Source organism: Monodelphis domestica, chromosome 5, assembly GCF_027887165.1.
Source record: "Monodelphis domestica isolate mMonDom1 chromosome 5, mMonDom1.pri, whole genome shotgun sequence".
In the NCBI taxonomy this organism is placed as follows: domain Eukaryota; kingdom Metazoa; phylum Chordata; class Mammalia; order Didelphimorphia; family Didelphidae; genus Monodelphis; species Monodelphis domestica.
In genome coordinates, this window is record NC_077231.1 from 121,085,493 (window position 1) to 121,100,642 (window position 15,150).

The 15,150-nt window shown below is 41.2% G+C and overlaps 1 protein-coding gene across 2 annotated transcripts; it reads right to left on the reverse strand.

Moving 5' to 3' along the window:
• Positions 1–1,684: 1,684 nt before the first annotated feature.
• Positions 1,685–14,426, reverse strand: C1S (complement C1s). Of its 2 annotated transcripts, none has more exons than XM_007503683.3 (12): positions 14,127–14,426; positions 13,078–13,196; positions 10,431–10,635; positions 10,038–10,215; positions 9,213–9,338; positions 8,339–8,535; positions 7,816–7,969; positions 7,102–7,217; positions 6,618–6,696; positions 6,025–6,153; positions 5,042–5,116; positions 1,685–2,968 (listed from the first exon to the last, which is right to left on the reverse strand). In XM_007503683.3, exons 2-12 carry the CDS (start codon positions 13,116–13,118, stop codon positions 2,169–2,171), a joined length of 2,100 nt encoding a protein of 699 aa, XP_007503745.2. In that variant the 5' UTR covers positions 13,119–13,196; positions 14,127–14,426; the 3' UTR covers positions 1,685–2,168. The 2 variants fall into 2 exon arrangements, with proteins under 2 accessions (XP_007503745.2, XP_001370529.3); XM_001370492.5 differs by having other exon boundaries at positions 13,078–13,199.
• Between the last annotated feature and the right edge of the window lie 724 nt (positions 14,427–15,150).

Below are 15,150 nucleotides of genomic sequence, written 5' to 3' on the forward strand. Positions count from 1 at the left end.
TTATAATCACACAGTGGACCAAAAGGTGGAGAAAATGCAAGGTCCTACTGTGTTCATTGTTTGTTGAACATAATAAAACACTTGATTTGGTAGAGCAAAATGCCATCTGAAGACCTCCCAAAGTGTGTCCCATTCATATGTCAAAACTCCTTAAAAGATGACAATGTTAGAGGTAACTCTATTCATTAGCCCTTTGATGATTAATATCCATGTTAGCATTGCTTAATGGCAAAAAATCATGGAATGTCCCAGTCTCTAAAGAATTAATATTGATGATCACTCAAAAGACAATAAGGGGTATATTGTGAGTGTGAGTGGTGGCAATACATGACTAATCAAGAATAATTTTTTTTAATGGCAATTGATTAGAAAAGAGAGGAGTACAATCAAGTGATCTGGGGAGCAAGGAAAGGATAGCCACCTGAGTGTGCACATGTTTCAGGGCTGTCTAAAGAAGTAGGGGAGGGCTCCCAAATCATTGGGTGGCTGTGCTATGGGAGTTTTATGGTAGGGTATGGCAAAAGGGACATAGAATTAGAAGGCAGGGATAGGTTGCCATTTGTATCACTAGAAAGAGGATCCACATCATTGAGATTGCAGCTGCATTTAAATATTAAATAAAAACAAAATTGACAAAAATGGAAACTGCTCAAAAAAGTAAGCCTGTTCAATAATAAAAACATGAATCAGAAAAAAAAAACTTCCTACAGCTCCCACACTCTGAACGCTGACTTCCAGACACTTTTTTTTCCTGAAATAATTTTTCCCCCCAAAAAAACAAAACCCTCTCAGTCCTTTATAGCTTCATGATGGCATCATTGGCTCAGTCATATTCTGACTCCCATATGCACACATCACCCAATATGGATCCACATTCTCTTTATCATACCTCCAGTTCCAGCATTCATCTTTTTCATCCAGCATCATTTTCCATGCTGCCCACTAAAGGTCCCCATGGGCTTCCAAGAAAACATTTAAAATATTTTTTTTAAACCCCAGGTTCACATTTAAAACAGAAACTTTGGATCCTGATTTGGGATCACTCCTTAATTACTCAATCAAATTTTGGAGAAGGTGCATATTCTATTAGCTTCTTCCCCCCTTCTCTACCAACATCATTTAGTACAATACTCAGCAAAGTGTGATCTCAAAGAACAATATTGTTGAGTAGTGACTAAAATTCCTTTAAGAGGAAGCAAGGTGGATAAACAAGGGTTGCACACAACTGTGAACCTTGAGAACCTTGAGTCATAAATCCCTTAATCCCAAATATCTAGTCCTTACCCTTCTTTTCTCTTGGAATTGACACTTAGTACTGATTCTTTTTTTTTTTAACTCTTACCTTTGGTCTTAGAATCAATACTGTGCACTGGTTCCAAGAAAGAAGAGTGATAAAGGCTAGGCAGTGGGGGTTAAGTGACTTGCCCAGGGTCACACAGCTAGGAAGTGTCTGAGGTCAGATTTGAACCCAGGACCTCCCAACTCTGGGACTGGCTCTCAATCCACTGAGCTACCCAGCTGCCCCACTTAGTGCCAGTTCCAAAATAGGAGGTAATAAATTTTTGAAAAGGAGTAAACAGGCATGATTGACTTCCTGCCAATTATTTCCCCTTTCCTTCTCCTCCATTGGGATTCTGTAATCCTCATTCTGAATTTTTGTGAAAGAATGAGGGAAACACTTGAGTTGAGGTGGAATCACATTTTATTGTGGCTGATTATTGGATATTAAGAATGATTTATTAAATATAACTGTGAGTGGAGGGAGAAGGTATGGAGGGGAGGAAAATGGTACCTCCATCAGTCACCATTCCTGAGTTATAACAACCAGCAAACCTCAAGACTTGGGGCAAGAGAGTCCTTTCTGGGATATTCTTCATTCTTGTAGGATTATGTAATAGTCAAAGGAATGACATAAACTAATAAAAAGAGGACTCCAAAGATAAGAGTGGCCATAATGGAATATATGGTTGAATATCACCAACCAAGTGTCGTTATGACAGACCAATATATTCTGACAGATATTTCAGAGTCAACCTCAGGATTCACCCTCTCCACAAACATTCCAATCTCTCACTCCCCACAGTTATAATGAACATTAGGCATATCGTGAGGGAGGATCATGGTTTGGTCATGCCAATCCAAAGAGAAGTGGGTGATACAAGAATGGATTAATCCTCATCAGAGATCCTATTTTCCTGCATGGTCTTCTCAATCCAGGAAATGTAGTTCTTGACTTTAGTGTAGATCCCATAAGTACCACATTTGGGACCCCACGACACCAGGCCAGCCACATAGAATTTGGGGTTCTTCTCAATGGGGTCCTGGATAGCAAAGGCTCCTCCACTGTCCCCTTCACAACTATCACTCCCTTTCTCTCCTCCAGCACAAATCATGTTATCAGTAAAAGTGAAGGTGCTGGTATCTACTCTGGAGTCGACATTCTTCACTGACCGACACTTTTCCAGAGGGGCCACAGGCAACTTTGCCCCTTGAAGAAAAGCAGCATTAAAACGTCTCTCTGTTTTGCCCCAGCCTGAGATCATTCCCAGGGTTCCAAACTGGGGGTCATACTCGGGTGAACGACCTGGCAGGCATATGGGGGAAACATTAGGCCCCAATTTCACTGGGTCTTTTAGGCGCACCAGTGCAATGTCATTGTCAAAATTCTTCCTTGAGTCAAGCTCCCCAAAGGATGCCCAGCCATCATGGATAAAGACACCATTAGCAAGGAGCATCTGGGCATCCTTCAGAGCTGAAGGACGGACCTCATTGGTTCCCATGTACATAGTAGGTTGGTCATTCCCTTCCACCACGTGGGCAGCAGTTAACACCCAGTGTTCATCAATGAGGGCTCCACCAGCTCTTGGATTCTGAAAGAACACTTGCCAGGGGAAACTGCCAATGTCTGCCCGCACACCTCCAAAAATCCTCTGGGTTCCTGCAAATTCCAGGCGGGGGACTCCACAGACTGGAGAAGAAAGAAAGACAAGTTGGAAGAGGACTATTAAAAAGAAACTGGCCTCAAACTGATGCCTAATCATGCTTATCCTCTTACCAATCTTTACAGAAGACTCCTCAGACCCTACATCTAATCTGCTGATTCAGGTAGACTCACAGGCTGGATTTCACACAAATTGAAAGTATTATGAAGTGCCATCACTGACAACTGGCTAACGAGAAAGGAGCTGCCTCCCGACCAGAATCTTCACTCCAGCAACTCTATGTGAAGCATTTTGATCCCCTGACCAGCCTTGACTAGAGCTTGGTTCCTTTGCCGAAACTATAGCTCAGCTGAGGATGCAATGAAGAGAGAGGAATCAGTTTGTCTCTTCCCCATTGCTCCCTTGGAAATAAAGTCCCTTTTCCTTTTACTCACTAGATCAGCTGACCTTCATCTAAACTCTTCCCTGCCTAGCCTGGCCAGACTCATCTGTCCTTTGCCCTGAGTCCAAGAAAGGAGGGAATGTTTATTGTGGAATCTGGAAGCCACATAGGGAATCCATAGCTGTGGCCCAACATTTCTACTCTAGAAAAGTTCCTAGATCCTACAATTCCTTGGGGACAACTTTAATTAAAGTTTGTTCTGAAAAACTTCGTTATTACTTAGTCTGAGCCTCTATATATTTATTTTACATGTACTAATTACCTGACCCTGTTGAATTATACATGGATATGTTTACTTCTCTTTTCCCTTGTTAATAAAAATGTACTTTTTGTGGTTTCAAGTACCTAGAGACAGGATAGTAGAGGAAAAGGGATCTGGGCACTAGAATTGGACACACAGACATGGAGTCAGAGAAAGAAAGATTTTGACATTAGCAGGTCTTTAATGCTAAAGAAGATCCGTGAGGCATCAGTAAGACCTGTAAAAATGGAGATTTGAACCGTGTTTTCTTATTTTTGCATCTTTCTTTATTTCTTAATCTTAAATAAACCTCTAAAAACATATTTTTATTACTAGAAACTAAAATTTTAATCATAACAGACCTATGGTCCAGAGTTCTATCCTTAGCAATCTCATCATACCTAGATTTTCTGTGGAAAAATTAGTCTCTCCACCTGATCTAGTACCTAGTTATGAATTTTTTGTACCTCTACAATCTAGCTCTGAGTCTTTATCCAGGGGTTCTTAGCCTGACATTGGTAAACTTAAAAAAAAAACAACCATTACATCTCTATTCCAAAAGAATTGGTTTCCTTTGTAATTCTAAGTATTTTATTTTATGTATTTAAAAATATAAGCTTCACTGGTCTGCGACACAAAAAAAAATTGAGAACCTCTGTCTAGACAGTCTTACCAAATTTACACCAACTCTAATCTTGATTTTGAATCCACCACTTACCCATACTAGGTGACATCTAGATTTAGGTCTGGGAAGGACCACAAAGGCCCTCTAGTTCAAACCCTCCATTGTACAGATGAGGAAACTGAGACCAAGGAAGTGAGTTCCATTTGTTCAATGTCACCCAAGATAGTATTCATGCAGAAGTGGGATTTGAACCCAAGTCCACTCAACTTCTCTGGGTCTCTCATTCTTCAACTGTAAAATGGAGATAATAATAGCACCTGCTAGGCAAAGTTCTTGTGAGGATCAAATGAGAATATCTGCAAAAAGCACAGTGCCTGGCCCATAGTAGATGCTACATAAATGTTAATTCTCTACTCTTTCTTTCCACTCTGACTCCAAATCCAGCCCATTGCCCATACCATTGTGATTTCCATAGGCCCATCTAATCTTAATCAGTTCCCAGAAACCCTAGAATTCCCACATTTTAACAGAGCCACCATGCCACTGGTAGTCAGTCTTTGGTGGTCCCAAAGTTGCAAGGCTTTCTCCCAAGAGGTTAATTTACTGTAGCACCAACCAGTTCATATTCCCAAACTCTGTAGAAGTCACTGACAGGACCCAAGGGAATCCAGGGAGCCAGGAGACACTGCAGCTTCTTCAGGTAGCTGTACTTAGGCTCAATTCTTGCCCCTTCACTCCACCCACCATTTTACTTCTCACCACAGTTTCTCTCCAGAGCTGGCCCCAGTTACCTGCTACACACTCAGGCAGCTCCATGCCCAGCTCCTGGTTCACCCAAGTCCCATTGGCAGCACAGTGATATTCCCCTGAAATTGATAAGGAAGGCAAAAGCCCTTCAGTAGTGAACCTCTTCCTCAGAGCTCCAGGCTCCCTAGCATAGGCACTTTAAAGACAAAGATCAGGGTACAAGCATCTGGACCTGCAAGGGGAGGGGCTAAACATTCAACCTTCTACAGATGCTGGGCTCAGAACAGGAAAGTACTTGGATATCTTTCCCTAATGCCATAGAGCTCAGTATCCCCTCAGCAGGATGCAGATCTTGGAGGAGGGAAAGAAGGAGAGGCACTGTATTGTTTTGTATTCCTAGGGCTTAGCACTGAGCCTGGCACATAGTACTCATGTAAGAAATGTCTATTTTGACTTGATCAACCATTCCTATATGAGAATTATGTTCTAAGACATCGAAGAAAATAGTAATATAGTCAAGAACCCAGAGGATCAGAAGATCAGGTTTGTAGCTGGGAAGAATCTTTTAATAGAACGAGTTTAATCCCCTCATTTTACAGATAAATAAACTGAGGCAGAGAAAGATTAAATAACTTTCCCCGGGTCACATAGCTAGCAAGTATCTGAGGCTCAATTTAAACCCATGTCTTTTTTTTAAATCCTTACCTTCCCTCTTAGGATCAATACTGTATATTGGTTCTAAGGCAGAAGAGTGGTAAGGGCTAGGCAATGGGGGTTAAGTGACTTGTCCAGGGTCACAGAGCAAGGAAGTGTCTGAGGTCAGATTTTAACCCAAGACCTCCCAAGTCTGGGCCTGGCTCTCCATCCACTGAGCTACCCAGCTGCCCCCAAATCCATGTCTTCTTGATCCTAAACCTAGTGCCTTGTCCACATTCTCAGTGCCTCTGCTTTGCCCTTTCAACTTCAAGGAAAACCTACCTTTTAGCTTCTTTATTTTTACTGCTTCTCCCCTAATGGAAAAACCTACCAGTTCCTTCATTCTTCATTTTATAATAAGGTTCGTTGCAGGTATATTGAATCACAGCTCCAAATAAGGTATTTTCAGCATCTTTTACATTCCCATTTTTAATGGGTTCAGGGGAGCCACAGTCCACAGCTACAAGGAAAAGACAGAATGAGGGTTATCAGGAAAACTGCCATCCCCCAGGAATAGTTATGAAACTGTATCTCACTCTCTCTCAGGGGCTCCACTGCCCAATGAGGTTTTCAAGTATCTCTGAGAGGAGCCTTCCCTATTCATCAATCATGTGGGTGTCCTCTCTGGTTCTCATTATGCTATCCCTATTGAAGGATAAAACCTTGTAGCTCAAATAACCATTATCCCATTAGAGGCCTCTCCCTCTCCCTGGTGACATGCTGATGTGCTGGGGTGGTAGAAAGAGATTCTTGTAACAATCCCACAGTCCTTGGGTGTCACCTGGCCTGAGGGCAGTTCTGTCCTAGGACCCAATTAAGTCTCTGTTTAGATGCCCAAGACCCAAGCCATCTCCAATTATGATCTGAGGAAGAGTCCTTTTATATCCTCAAGTCCATTTTGGAGAATGTCCCACTGTTACCTACGTTTGCATTTTAAGTTGGATTTACTCCACTGCCCATTATTTTGACAAGTAGAATAGAAGAACGTTGAGCTGACTCTTCCCTAAAGAATAACAAGAACTGCCATTAATGAGGAGGGACGTGAGGAAGCGAAAGTACCTGAGGGTGTCCAGTCCTGGTGTTCAATGAGGAACCTGCCTTAACTTTTGCCAGGAGCAACACAAAGCAGCCCAGAGAGATAGCTTCACAGCTGATTTCAATTTGAAGTCAATAAAGGGAATGCCAAATAAAGAAGCAATGGGGGGGGGGGGGGGTGGGGACCTCGGTTTTTCTTAAAAGGAGAGCTTAAATACTCAGAAGAGGTATTCTTGGGCTGCCCTGCTTGTAAAAGAAATGGCTGTGCCTTCTTTCAAAGCAGCCATGGAGAGTAAATACTTGGTAAAGAATTGGTCAGGATTGCCTTCAATGGAGGGAAGGGGACAGATACAGGCCCCTCAAGACAACTTACCTCCACAACTTCAAACCCTTCCAGACAAGTTATTTTCACAGTATCCTTATACACATATTTAGCCTTTACGGGATCCTGAACAGAGTTGGCTGTGAATTCTTTAGGACACGGCATTGCTTTAGAAGGAAATGATGACAACAGAAAAGAAAACACGAACAAATGAAAAGTTTAAGAATCATCTGTCTTCAAAATGATGTATGTCTCTGGTCTATTTGTTTTGTTTATTAGATAGATAATGTACATAATATAGTCATAATAACATATTTCTATAGCAATTAATTAGCCCGAAGAAGCTATAATCTACAATTATGAAGCACTTTTCTCGCAACTCATTACCTCTAAAGGTAATTCTATTCTATTCTATGTTCTATTATATTTCTCAAAGTTACAGATGATGAAACTAAGGCCCAAAGAGGTTAACTCTCTCTCTCTCTCTCTCCCTCTCTCTCCTCTCTATCTGTCTCTCTACCCTTCTCTTTCTCTGTCTCTCTCTTTCTCTGAGTCTCCCACTTTCACTCTCTGTCTCTTTCTTTCTCTCTCTCTCACTTTCTCTGTCTCAGTCTGTCTGTCTCTTTGTGTGTGTGTGTGTGTGTGTGTGTGTGTGTGTTTGTGTGTGTGTGTTTATATGCCTATATATCTATTTCCTCAATTATTTGGCATAGGAATGTTAGTTGAATGCAACCATCTATGGGAACAGCTTCCATGGTTACTCACGATCTCCATAGTAACGAAGTTTCCAGCCCTTTTTTTCCCCTGTTTGGTCAGTCTGGAAGATGATATCAAGAACATTGTCCCTGCTTTCAATCATTTGCTGCCCAGGGAATCCATTGCCACAATAGGGCCCAAACTGCTGACCTCTTGCTGTGAACTGGGATGAAAAAATAAATGAGAATAAGTCAGGAGAGGCACAGAAAGGAAAGAAGGAAAAGAGACAGATGGGCAGGCATAAATAATCTAGCCACGGTGTAACAGCGCCTATGCTATTTGTCATGTAGAAGAAGCTACAGGGGGGCAGCTGGGTGACTCAATGGATAGAGAGCCCAGATCCAGGGTCAGGTGGTCCTACGAGGTAAGGGCTTCAAAAAAAAAAAAAGTCCTCCTAAGGGTTAAAAACTGGGAATATATTTGCTACAATGTAAAAAAATGAAAGAAAAAGCTACAAGAAAGAAACAGAAAGATCTTGATTTCAAGGGAGACTGGGAGTGGAAGGGAAACAAGGTTGCCATCCATCACTCACAACCAAGCTATCAGGGCAGTCTCCTGAGTCCCCGGCTTCCACATCAAAATCTTCTCTCTTAATGGTCACCACCACTTGGAAGCCTTTCTCCAAAGAGATCCGGTAGTCACAGCGCGAGTTCTCAGGGTATAAATTGGGATAGTTCGGGCTGGTAATCTCTCCAGTTGGATCAGTAAACATGTTCCCACTGCAATTCACTTCAAAAGAGAGAAGGAAGAAAGGAAGAAATCAGCAGAAGGAAAGGAAATCTTGTCTTCTTCTACCCATTTTACTCTTATCAGTTGATCCGCATTCAAAACAAATCCAAGCCCCTAATTCAGATCCATATCCATTAATATCCTGATGATCCTTTAAGAGTTAAAGGCACAATGCTCATTAAAGATGCCAAAGCATAATGAAGTTCCTACTGCCCACCCTGCCAGCCCGCCAATCTTCCATAAGGGTAGAGAGAATCTTTTGAGGTCCTGGGCCAGGCTATGTTTGAATGTTCTCATTCATTTGTCTCCCTTCTCTAATATTCTAAACTCTTACCTTGTCCTTGCTCCCCCTAAGGTGTTTCTTCCCTACAAGTGATTTCCCTTCTGCTTAGAAATTAGAATACATATTTATCAAAATCTAGTCTAAGGATGCTGCGGGTTAAGCTGGTGCACAACAAACTTCCTCACTCCCGCTTCAAGGAGTCCTTGGCCCCACTGACTATCGTTTTTTGTTTTGTTTTGTTTTTTGAAAGTTTGATTTAATTAGTTAATTTAGAATATTTTCCCATGGTTCCAAGATTCATGTTTTCCCTTCCCTCTCCCCAACCCCCTCCTGTAGCTGATGTACAATTCCACTGACTCTCATTGTTGAGTGGACAGATGGACAAAAGGCTCACCTCCACAATTTTTCATGTCATCATAGAGAAAGTACTCCGGAGGGCAGGAGCAGAAGTAACCACCGATGAAGTTGTTACAGAAATGACTACAAGGGGGATCTATAAAATCTGTGCATTCATTTATATCTGAAAAGAGGAAGGAAGAGGATGGAAGCTGGGAATGGAGATCTATATAAGACAATGAGATTCAACTAAAACCTACAAGATTAGGGTTGGGGTCTAATTCTGCTTTCAAGGCTTTTGTGGAACTACTTTACATACTATTTGAAGGGATCGCAGGCTCCTCAGTCTGGATTCTACTGTCTCTTAAGTTTCCCAGGGTTAGGCACTAACATAGCACAGGGATGAATGAATGAGTTCACAATGTCTGAGGCCTCTAGGTCTCAAATATCTCTCAGGGAAAAAATCGTCCACTGGAGATGTGACTAAAGATAACACATCCTGTCAAAGTCTGTAGTGGGAAAGTACAATTAGCAAATTTATTAGTGTGATAAAATAATACTTTTATTTGCCTTCAAATACCTTAGTGGCAAGTATCTTATATAAAAATACATTCAAATTTCTATTATTATTGTTGTTGTTTGTTCTTCATTAGAATCCCACAAGTGCTTTTGAATGTCAAGCTGTCTCAGGCAGCAACTCAAGCTAAGTCAAGACTGTCACATACCAATAGCAATAATGGAGATGGAACTAACCAAAGCTTTTCCTTTATAAAAATTATGAACAGAATCCTGACTCAGGAACTTGTTATTAGTTCCTCCCCAATTCAGACACTAAAGCTGGAACATTCTAACAAGATGCTTATGGGGAGCTATTTGGCCATACCCACGGCAACATAGTAAGCAGCAAATCCTGTGAAACGTTCTTCATTTGAGAAGTCTGACTCAAAGATCACTTGGAGGCTGCTATACGGAACTTGGTACTCCTTCACTACTGGAGAATTGCGGTTCTTGCTACTCTTTTGCCCACAGAGTACCCCTTCCACAATGCCTCCTGACATGACCTATGAAGAGAATTTGAAAGTGGTAAAGAACTAGGGAACCAAAGAACAGGAAATGTTCTGAAAAATAAGGACTTGAAATAAAGGGGAAGACGGAAGAAGAACCATTCCTTTTCCCACCAGGTGCTAGCAGGTCTGAATTCCTCCATTTTACAATCCCTCCCTCAACCTCCCAGCTCCAAGCCTCTAGTCCCGTTCCTTCTGTACCTATATAATACCTTCACTGAATCATACTCGCAGTTGGCTGACAATTCCATGTCCAGATGAGTGAAGTAGAGATGGATGCCATACCCGTCAGGAACTGTGATGTTCCAGGTCTTCTGTACATTATTGGGGTATGCCTGGGGGTAGTTAGGGGACAAAATTTCCCCATACATGGAGGTCTCCTCAGCCCATGCCAGGACTGCAAACAAGACAACACACCTAGAAAAAGGCACAGAGGGTGACCTGGATGCCAAGGGTTTGGCACTATGAATTTTCCTTAAGAATAACTACATATTAAGTAGTGTCACAGGGGAACAGAGAAAAGATAAGAATAGCCAGCCTCATGTTAAAAGGGAGGAAATGTCAAAGAAAATAAGTCATAGTCAAGGTCCCATAGATGACAAATCTCTGAGTATTTCTATTGCCTGGTAGCAAGATTTGGCTCTCTTAAAGGAAGAAAAAGAGTGAAACTCAGACCCTGTACTCAGCAAACAATTAAGGGGTCTCTATGGGTAAGGCACTGAAGGTATAAGTAGGAAAACAAAATAGTCTTTGCCCTCCAATGGCTTATATTCTTTTTTTTTTTGAAGGGGAAAAATGTCATTTTTTCAGCAAGCATCTAAGGAATACATACTCTACTATTTGTTGGGCATTTATTGTGCTTGTACTCTGGTGATTAAAAGATTACAAAATTTCTTGCTTTCAGGGAGTTTACATTTTACTATGGGGGTGATGGAAACATACACAGATAATGCAATACAAAATATATATAAAGGAAATATAAAGCAATTTCAAGAAGGGCACTAATAACTGCAGGGATCAGATCAAGATAAGCAGGAGAGATTTGAACCATCTGTTGACTGCTGAAAACTTGTTACATTTTCAGCCCAGATAAATAAATATTTTTAAGTGTAAGGAAATCTATCATTTCTGTGCCTAATATAAAGCTCCCACTTTTTAGATTTCCTACTGCCAGTTGCCCTTAATGAATGTGGTGATCTCCCTCCCAGAGGTGATAGCTTTATTTCTAGGAAATGGTTTGGCTATACCTTGCCATAAGAACTCACTCTTTCTTTTCTTCTTCCCTTGTCCTTTTCTCTTCTATTCCTCTCCCACTCTTTTTCTCTCTTCCTCCCTCTTTTTCTTCCCCCCTCCTCTCTTTCCCTTTGTTCTTCTTTCCTCCCTCTCTTCCTGCCTCCTTTCTTCCCTCCCTCCCTCCCTTTCTCTTTCTGTGCTCTAAATACCTTTAGCTAAATAAAAATCCAAGGAACAAATCTTCTCTTGTAGTATTGTTACTTCTGGTTTGAATAGTACAGATTTCATATTAACTTAATCTCTCTTGTAGTAATAAGGTTATTGGAGACAATCTTGAAGTGCCAATTCTACTGGAAAAATATAGCATGGCCCCCAAGAATATTATAAAATGAGTGAGATGGAGTAGATTGTCACTGCAGTCTCTTACAGTTATATTCTTATAATCTTGTGACCTTCTGCGCCTAGATCCTAGATCCAAATATAACTAGATAGAAGATAATTTGAGAAGGAAGGTTTTGGTGACTAGAAAAGATATAGGACCATCAGGGTGAATTATATATTTTAGTAGCATAAAGTCACTTAACATTAGCATGGCATAATGAATAAAGAGCTAGCCTAAGAGGCGACATGAACTAAGTTCAAGTCTTACGTCTGATATATGCAGACTGTGTGACCCTAGACAAGTCACCTGACCACTCAGTGTCCCCAGAAACCCCTCTATAATTAATAATTTTCATAACAGACACCACTCAATATCACTGGGGTTTCCTCACCAGAAGCCCTCTAGCTCAGCTAAGTCACAAATGCAGACTCCTCCTCCAAAAATAAAGGGTCACATAGGTAATTCTTCTGACTCCAAGTAAAATGAAAAGCATCTACTGGGCACTTAGTAAGTACCAAGTACTGCATGGTAAGTACTGAGATACAAATACAAAAGCTCCCATCCTAAAGAAGCTTACATTCTAATTGGGAAAACAACATATATAGAGTAGTGATGGGAAGAGAAGGGAGCTACAGTGTAGGAAGTCATAGGATGGTAAATGGGTACCAAAATACAATAGGGCAATCTAGTGACACATCCTTTTTTGATCCTAGGATCATAGATTGAGAACCAGAACAGAAACGTAAAAGGTCCTTCACATAAGGAAATTGAGACTCAGAAAGGTTAATTAATTTGCTCAGTCACATAAATGGTAATGATAGACCAGAGCTGAACGTATCATCTTACTCCAAATCCAGGATTTTTCCCTACCTCACTAGAATCTAGTAAAATATAAACTCCTTGAGAGGAGGGAATAAACATTCATAGCTCCAGCATCTAATACAGTATCTGGTAGGAGGTAGTTACTTAACACATACTTATTGAACTAAACTGTTAGAGGGATCCTGGTTGTGTTTGTGGGTCTCAAGGAAGGAGAAGATATGCAGAAACTGAAGAGATGAAAAGAGGCAAAGAAAGGAGGGGAGAGAAGGACAGAAAAAGGAGAGAAGAAAGGAAAGAGAAGAGAGGGAAGGAAAAAGACAGAGCATGAGAGAGAATGATCAATGGGATAAGCTCCCAGAGGAGACAGGAAGGACCCAAGTATTGGGAAAGACATCTTTCTCTAGGGCTTCTTGACCACTTACCATATGCCTGTTGATCTGATAGGTCCTGAGAATCTGGACATCTCTCAGCTCTGGCTCTCTCCACTTCTGGACTCTGGAGCTCAGAGAAGGGATAGCTTCGCTGTGTTTGTCGAGCAAACCTGCTTTAGGAGTGAGAGTCATCTAGAGTTCAATGACACTTTCATATCAACATTCAAGTAGGATCACTCATATTTTACCCATTTTCCACATCGTTTCCAGTTTTTAACTTTCTAGAACTTGTCCTTATGTTCTTTTTTGTTTCTTCCTCCTCCCAGCTTGACTGCTAAAATTAAGATAGTTGTCTCCTAAGTAACATCTGTTAATTAGCTTTTCTATTACTGATTTCAGTCTTGTGACTTTTTTCATCCCTTATGTCCTCACAGCATACATTATGGCTACCCAAGTTGGAAAAAGAAATGTCCCTTAATCACAAGGCATCTGGAACATGTTGCCTACCCCTGGTCTTGATTCTTTAATTCACTTTCTCAATTTAGGTCATCTCTCTTTATTATAGTTAACTATTGAATTCTAATGGTATGCATCACTGTTGATTCCTTCAGGACTAAAATAAAATATAATTAGAAATTTACCCCAACATACTTGGCTAATCTTTTGGAGGAAGGCAACCAACCTGGAAAGATAGCATTAAACAAACAAAAAACAAAAACTTAGTCCCCCATGTTAGATGGAAACCAAGCTGGATAAGTAGATAGGGAAGGCCAAAAATGGCAAAATTACAAAAAGACATTGTGGAAGAAGGAATGAGAACAGGGTTCTCTCTCAGTTCTTGTTTTAATTTTCTTGTCTTTTCCCTTTAAGTTAAAGTAATGATCTTCCTATAGTTTGTTCAAAATGTAGCTCATCCTTTCAACAAGGGTCACTGTGGGATGGAATAAGCATGGAGTTGGCCAAAGCAAAATGGTCCAAGGGCAAGGAAAGGAAAGCTCCTCTTCCTATTCTTTGCCTAAACACTGCACCCTTGACCAAAATCATCATATTGGATGTATTCTCCATATTGAATCACTATTACTTGTTTTTAAGGCTTTTACCTTTTGGAGCTGGTGGGGAAGAGTAGATCAATTTCCCTTACTTCTTCGAGTAGGCATCCTGGGAGGTACGTGCAGACAAGTAGAGAGGGCAACCCAGGAGCTTAGAGCTCCCTTTGCTTCTGTCTCTCAGCCAGCCTCTCTGTCCTGTGTCTTGTTTCTACCATTCCCACTCAATGTGTATAACTCTCAAATTCCCTGAGCTACACAAGGAGGGGCTGGGAGACCATGAGGCAGGAAGAAGAAGAATCAGTCTTGATCCTAGAGCTCCCTCTGCTTTTGGAACAGGCACTGCCCATTTCATCCCTGCCTTGAGTTCTTTTATTAAAGTCTGCAAGGAGGACAGAGAAAAAAAAAAGGGGGAATTTTGTTGTTGTGCAACTCTCTCTTCCTGGCCAAAATGGGTGTTGCAAAATGCATCTGCATGTAGTTTTGGGGAAATCAGGTGGTTTGTGGGAAAAGGAGGAGAATAGGAATCAAAGCCAGCCCACAATAGCTTTCTCTCTCATGGCCCAATTCAGTTATATACTAAGAGAGAAAATATTCACCAAAAAACTAGCTCAGAATATCTTTTGACTTTAATTAAAGCAAGATGGGTTACTGGGTATCGGAGTTAGCACAGGCTCAAATTCCGGCTGCTGTTAGTTATATCAAAGGGAGATATTACCCAAAGCCCAGCAGGTTTCCTCTCTTGGAAAAGGAGGCCCCTCATCTGGATTTACAGAGAGCCAAAATTCATCCTAGAGGCAAGTTGACCCTAAGGGGAGAGCTGGGTCTTTCTTACACTCTCTAGATCATGAATCCTCACCCCAAAGTCTACTCCAGCAGAAAATCTCTTAAAGCAGAACTGGATGCTATCTAAGGTCTTACCCCAAAGTATCCCCAGGGCACATTCTCAGGACAAGATCTGAGCCATCAGGAGAGTGATTTCTACTTCCACAAGAGAAAAGCTCAAGACACAAAAGATGATCCAGCCGGCACAGATTGACACCACAAACTGACAGCCTGGTGCCATCATTATCATTTC

Excerpts from the sequence above, each read along its gene's own strand:
- C1S (XM_007503683.3), bottom strand. The coding sequence starts at position 13,118 with ATGTCCAGATTCTCAGGACCTATCAGATCAACAGGCATATG. Across the intron at positions 10,216-10,430 it reads GCGAGTATGATTCAGTGAAG|GTCATGTCAGGAGGCATTGT; the intron begins GTATTATATAGG and ends TTCTCTTCATAG. Across the intron at positions 6,154-6,617 it reads ATCCAACTTAAAATGCAAAC|CTGTGGACTGTGGCTCCCCT; the intron begins GTAGGTAACAGT and ends TTTTCCTTGTAG.